Raw genomic sequence first — 6,363 nt, 5'->3', positions numbered from 1 at the left:
TGTATGTATTATTGTAGGGTCGACCTTACAATATAAAGCGCCTTGAGGCGACTGCTGTTGTGATTTGGCGCGTTTTAAATAAAATTGAATTAAATTGAATTAACGTCACAGCAGCCATGTTATTAGTCACATGATGTCATTACAAAGCTCCAACAGCACAAACACCCTCCACCGGTCCAGTTCAGGTGAAGCCACCTGTGGCCACGCCTCTGTTAATGCAAACATGAATCCTTGATCCAATTTAAACAGTTGAGTTTTAAATGAGGTCAAAAGACGCCAGTTAACAGGGATCGGGAATCCAAGTGCCTCCCTCTGGAGGTGTTCTGGTCACCATGGAAGAGAGCCTATGGTTCACCCATAACCCAGGAGGAAAATGATACTTCCGGTCTTTCCTGGGAACACTGGATGTCTGCCGAGCCTGCTGCATGAGCTGACCATGGACAAGCAGGTGAAGACGACATAAAGGCTGTAAACATGTTTGTTTCTGCTGTTGGACGTGGTGACGTGGGAGGTCATAGGTCAAGAGGACTGACACCATCATGTCTGCGCTCACAGATGCTGCGAAGCACGAACCGGCTTATAATGCAATGAAAAACAGAAGCGTGCTCATAAATGTTGAGTTCAGGGCTCCTTAAAAGGAGGAAAATTCACATGAAGTGAAAAAAAGCATTTTGACCTGTTTAAACTTTGCGTAGTGACTTACTGTCACGTTTCAGAGCCACACAGTATTTTCATCTCTGTTAATAACACAGACATTTTTCTTCCAGGCTTTATTCACTGTCAGACCTCAGAGCAGATCAACACAAACTCACGCTGACGGTTTTTGTTTCTGCGGCTCCAGAAATATCAGAGTTTATGTTTCTGAACTCAAAACTAAAACTTTATTAACAAAAGTCCATTCATTTAAAGTTCTACCTCAGTAACAGTACAATCAGCTGGTAACTCGGGTACTTTTAGAGTACTTTTACTCTGTGCTGCTCCTTCTGAAATATAAAGAAAGTATGCCGTATGTACTGAGTACTTCTACTTTGGATACTCTGAGTACATGTTGCTGATTCTGAGTATTTTCGCTCTGTTGGACTCAGATGAAATATCAGAGTTTTATTCTTCTGGAACTACTTTGTGTGGTGGATGAAGACGAGTCACGGCTCGTTCACTTCCAGAGGCGGTAGAGTCCCAGAGCGATGGCGAGGCAGGAGAAGAGGGTGGCTGAGGAGGAGCAGAGCGTTCGATCAGCGTTACTGAAACAGTGAAAGTCAGGTCTTCATTCAAACCTCAAAATTAAAAACAGCAAAATTTAATTCTCGCATTTCTGGAGCTTTGATATAAATTCAGAGCCGACGTTTGTAAAGATGAGTTTGTTAAATGAAGGAACGAAAAGTTTGGTGTCTGTCTGAAGTTTTAAAGAAGCAAGTTCATCATCAGGTTTTAGCACGATAGAAATCAGGTTCTACGTGTGGTCGGAGCGCTGCGGCTCATCCACCTGTGGTGGCTGATGGGTAACAGTCCAGCTTCATGAGTGCTAACATGGCGTGCTAACATGGCGTGCTAACATGGCGTGCTAACATGGCGTGCTAACATGGTGTGCCACAGGGCGCGATTTTAGGACCATTTTTATTCCACCTTAAGGTGGCAGGTTTCAGGTTCCTGAGCCGTCAGTGCAGGAGTTTCACAGGGATCCGTTCATGGACCAAAACTGTGATGATTTTAGATCGTGTTCAGCCTTCAGTCCCATCAGGACGTGTCGCCTGCTGACATCACCGTACGATCTGTGACTCGTGGATGGGCTTCGTTACCTCACGCTGCATCATCAGATACGGCTAAACACACGACGCCACGTCCTCTGATTTCACTGTAACGTTTTTATATGGAGAGACTGAATCACACAGACTGTATACAGCGTGTTGAAAAAGTATTTATACCCCGTGAACTTTGACACATTTAGTCAGAAAGTAGCAGATAACTGTGAAGTGGTACGAAGACGATACATGGTCTCCAAATAAAAATGTGAAGTGTGTTTGTATCCAGCCCCTGTACTCAGTGCAATCAGCCCCCCGTAGAAGTTGCTTATTAGAGCAGCGGTCTCCAACCTTTTTTGCGCCACGGACCGGTTTATGCCCGACAATATTTTCATGGACCGGCCTTTAAGGTGTCGCGGATAAATACGACAAAATAAAACTAGTACCGGTACCGAAGAAAAGAAGATTTATTCATAACACACGTGAAAAGACCCAGGAAAACCGAGTTAACGATAAAAACGATAACAAAATAACGCTGAAAACCAAACATTTCACACCTGAGCCTCAACTCTCGCGGCCCGGTACCAAACGACTCATGGACCGGTACCGGTCCGAGGCCCGGGGGTTGGGGACCGCTGCTTTAGAGAACAGAGTCCACCTGTGTGTGATTTAGTCTCATTATAAACACACCTGCTCTGTGAAGGCCTCACAGGTTTGTTAGAGAACATCAGTGAAGGCACCACACAGTTCAGGGATGAAGATGAGTTAGCTTATATAAAATATCCTGAGCTTTGAACATCTCACTGTTCAATCCATCATCCAAAAATGGAAAAAGTTTCCTACAACTGCAAACCTACCAAGACACAGAGCGAGCACGGAGAGCACTGGTCAGAGAAGCTTCCACGAGGCCCACGGTCGCTCTGGAGGAGCTGCAGAAACCCACAGCTCAGAGAGAGAGTCTGTCCACAGGACAACTGGAAGTCATGGACTGCACAAATCTATGTGGAGATATGGAAGAGTGGCAAGAAGAAGCCCTTGTTGACAGAAAGACATAAAAAGTCTCGTCTGCAGTTTGCCAGGAGTCGTGTAGGGACACAGCAAACATGGGAGACGGTGCTCTGGTCAGACGAGACCAAAGCTTGAGGACTTGAGACTGGGAAGCCTAAACATACAGCAAGAGCTCCAGAGGGACCTGGATCAGAGTACTCGTGTTAGGACGGTCAAAGTCCAGACCTGAAGCCGACTGAGCGTCTGTGAAACTGCTGTTCACAGACGCTCTGCGTCCGGTCTGGCTGAAGTTGAGCTGCTTTAAAACAAAGAACAGGCAGAAATAGAATAGAATAGAATGCCTTTATTGTCACTATACAGTTGTATGTAGCCTGTAGCTGTGCAGAGCCGGTGGAGACAAACCGCAAAGGAAAGGTGGCTCAAAGTACGACACGGGGCTGGATACAAACGCACACTTCACTGTTTAGTGGTTCAAAATTTTGAAGAGCGTGCATCGTTTTCATACCACTTCAGTTATGTGCTGCTTTGTGCTGCTTTGTCACAGAAATTAAACATTAAGTTTGTGGTTGTAAAGTGACACAATGTGTAAAAGTTCACAGGGTAGCAACACACTTATACATGTACGTACATCTACAGCTGCACTCTGTGTACTACAGCGCCCCCTGCTGTCCACACAGAGAAGAAAACTGGTGTTTCTCTGAGGACAGATGTAAAATGTTGTGCTGACAGGCAGCAGCACAGCGTCAGACTAAAGTGTTCGTCTTCACCGCCATCGCAGACGCACAGAAGCACGGCTGCCGTCTCACCTGCCAGGTAGCGGATCGTCTGCAGTTTCAGGGACTCCAGCAGCGTCTTCAGCGAGGCCACCTGCAGGTCCAGCTTTCTGTTGATCTCCATGTTGTCGTTTTCCAGCTCGGATCTCTGAGCACGAGACACACGTGATGTGATGTCATCAGTTAAAACAACCAATGGCCCTGCAGAGCTACAAACCAACGGGTACTTTACAGCATCAGTACTGCAGCTGTTGTTTTCACCTTGTGATGAAAGTCTGACGTGGCCTCCATCAGCTTCTTCTCCTGCTCAGTGAACTGAGACAAAAACATGAAAGCAGCTTCAGAGACGCGTCACGTGCCCACGTTCCTTTAAATTTACCCAAACTGAACCTTTAAGCAGCCGAGGCGAGTGGCGAGCGGCCGGATGAACCGCCCGATGCGTTTTGTTAAAGCTCCGCTGTTCCTGTGGTAAATTCCTCGCGAGCCTCACCATGTCGGAGACCCTGCTCCTCTCCAGGTTGATGTCCAGTTTGGTTTCTGCCATCATTTTCTTGCTCTCCTCCTGGAGATAAAAAACATCAGCAGACACGTCGCGTTACAGCGGGGACCTCACCCAGGGTCTGGATGTTTCAGCCTGGTCAAGCCCACATGGGATCATCACTCTCACCTTCAGCCGGTTCTGGAGCTGCTCCAGCTCTCGCTTCATTTTCTGCAGGAACAAAAAGATTTTTAGAAAGTCGGGAACGCTGCAGAGACGATCCAGAACAACCTGCAGATGCTTTTCTCTCTTTGTTAATCTGAGGATTTACTGATGGTCAGACTAGGACGAGAGTCCAGCACGTATAACATCATCAGACACATTGTGGCTGATTGTGACACAGAAGAGGACCAAGAACAGAGCCCTGTGGGACGCCTGCACCAACTCTTCTTCTTCTTTAGTCCTAACCCGGAGTTATGGTCCAAGGAACCAGAAGCTTCATTACGTCCATTGAGGTGCACTGACAGGTCAAAATGTGAGCTCCACCATCAGCTGATGAACTTCCTACAAAAACTTCCACATATTTAACAAATCCGAGTAACACGCTAACTGTGACAGACTCGAGGAGGTGTCCAGATGTTAGGCAGGAATACTGGACGATTGGAGAAAATGAGAAGTAAAGCCGACGTACCGTGTTCTCGGATCGCAGGTTAGCGAACTCGCTCTTCTCCAGGATCACCATGTCCTTCCTGACGGAGTCCAGGTGAGCCATGATCTGCTGCAGGGCGATCTCCTAAAGAAAGAAAAGTCTGTAACTCTGTGGAAACAGCTCGAGGGTGGAGCTCGTCTCTGGTTCCCACCTGATGGGATTTGGTCACCATGTCTTTGTAAACGACATCCATGTTGGCCGTGGCGAGAGTGACCAGAGCTGAGACGATCAACTCCGCCTGGTTCTTCTCGAAACCTGCACAAAAATATTCGATGAGTACTCCGTGTTACAGCCGGTACTACACGCCGACACGCCTGACAGTGACCTCACCGCTGCTCTGCAGCTCTGTGACCATGGCGTGGGAATCGAACGTCAGTTTGCGCTGCTCCAGCGGCGTCAGCTCAACCTTCCTCACATCGAAGGTCGTCAGCGGCGCCCCCACATGGAGACCTTTAAAACACACACAAAGGCTGTACACACACACAGGCCACGCCCCTAACAATGCAGACATTAAACTTTGATACAATTTAACCAGGTGAGTTAGATCACAGTGTAAACGCTTCTGGAGCTGGACTCTGATTGGCTGTCCTTCATTACTGACTGGGTCCAGATTTATGACCGAAGTATGAACTAGTAAACACAGAAACGTCACAGTGACCGAAAACCAGCGTGTCTGCGGTGATTTGGTGAGTCTGTCAGACTTTTGGGGTCCTCTGCTTCAGCCTCACCTCTCCACGTGACCACCCGCTGCCGGAAACACCTCCTCATGAGCACGTTCATCCCGGAAGCTGCTGTGATTTCAGAGTTTTTGTGACGTTTACTTACAAACTTTGGAGTGTTTACGCACAAATACACACAGCGCTCACAAACCGGAAACTGTCACACCGAGGAAGGAGCAGGCCCTACCCATGCTGCATTCAGGGACTGTGGGTCACAGAAAACACGGTGACAGTTGAGGAGACAGCGCCCCCGGCTGGTGCAGACTGGTGAGGGTGTCGGTGCTTCTTCAGTTTGAACTGAAGCACTCAGATGTTTACATGTAACAAACTTTATGCAAAAATAGTTAAAGATGATGAAATATGACAGATCAGTGTATTTGTTGGAAGTGTTCAGATATTAATTTGCCATGAGCAGGACGAGTCCATCAGAGGGACTGCTCAAAGACAGAGGCTGACGTGGTTTGGACATCTACAGAGGAGACAGGGTGGAGGCAGGAGGAGGAGAGGAGGAGCTCAGGGGAGGTTCATGGATGTAGTGAACGAGGACATGCAGAGGGTTGGTGTGACAGAGGAGGATGCTGGGATAGAAGAGATGGAGGTGGACGATCAGCTGTGGTGCAGCAAGAGGAACTAAGGGACAAAAAGTCTAAGAACATTTAAGAAAAGAGAAGTAAAATCAGAAATTACGAAACTATTTCAAAACAGACATAAAGAGATAAGTTTAAATAGTTTTAATTTTCTTCTCTGAAACTGAAGTTTTTCTTTTAATGAACTGAACGGTTTTAAACGCGGGAGGAAACTTCAGTGTGTGACATTTAAGTCTAGCACAGACGAAGCTCAGAATTCCGACTTTGCCTGTCGACATTTAAAGCATCATTATAAAAGCGAACTTTTTTTGACATAAATATCTAAACAAAACAGAAACAGAACTGAGGAC

At 47.0% G+C, this 6,363-nt stretch overlaps 1 protein-coding gene across 3 annotated transcripts; it reads right to left on the bottom strand.

The window, feature by feature from the left end:
- On the bottom strand, positions 1-6,136 carry ccdc90b (coiled-coil domain containing 90B). 3 transcript variants are annotated; one of them, XM_084941228.1, is made up of 9 exons: positions 5,436-5,671; positions 5,038-5,157; positions 4,859-4,962; positions 4,690-4,791; positions 4,188-4,229; positions 4,011-4,082; positions 3,782-3,835; positions 3,554-3,668; positions 1-1,209 (listed from the first exon to the last, which is right to left on the bottom strand). In XM_084941228.1, exons 1-9 carry the CDS (start codon positions 5,485-5,487, stop codon positions 1,154-1,156), a joined length of 717 nt encoding a protein of 238 aa, XP_084797354.1. In that variant the 5' UTR covers positions 5,488-5,671; the 3' UTR covers positions 1-1,153. The 3 variants fall into 3 exon arrangements, with proteins under 3 accessions (XP_084797354.1, XP_084797353.1, XP_084797355.1); XM_084941227.1 differs by having other exon boundaries at positions 5,038-6,059; XM_084941229.1 differs by lacking the exon at positions 1-1,209 and having other exon boundaries at positions 3,599-3,668; positions 3,911-4,082; positions 5,038-6,136.
- Between the last annotated feature and the right edge of the window lie 227 nt (positions 6,137-6,363).

The sequence above is a fragment of the Perissodus microlepis genome, chromosome 10 (assembly GCF_051167445.1).
Source record: "Perissodus microlepis isolate ML-2025 ecotype Zambia chromosome 10, ASM5116744v1, whole genome shotgun sequence".
NCBI lineage: Eukaryota > Metazoa > Chordata > Actinopteri > Cichliformes > Cichlidae > Perissodus > Perissodus microlepis.
This window is presented reverse-complemented; position numbering and strand designations above follow the sequence as displayed.

Excerpts from the sequence above, each read along its gene's own strand:
- ccdc90b (XM_084941227.1), bottom strand. The coding sequence starts at position 5,218 with ATGTCTGCATTGTTAGGGGCGTGGCCTGTGTGTGTGTACAGCCTTTGT. Across the intron at positions 4,083-4,187 it reads AGCTCCAGAACCGGCTGAAG|GAGGAGAGCAAGAAAATGAT; the intron begins GTGAGAGTGATG and ends TTTTATCTCCAG. Across the intron at positions 1,210-3,553 it reads GACGATCCGCTACCTGGCAG|CCACCCTCTTCTCCTGCCTC; the intron begins GTGAGACGGCAG and ends GCTCCTCCTCAG.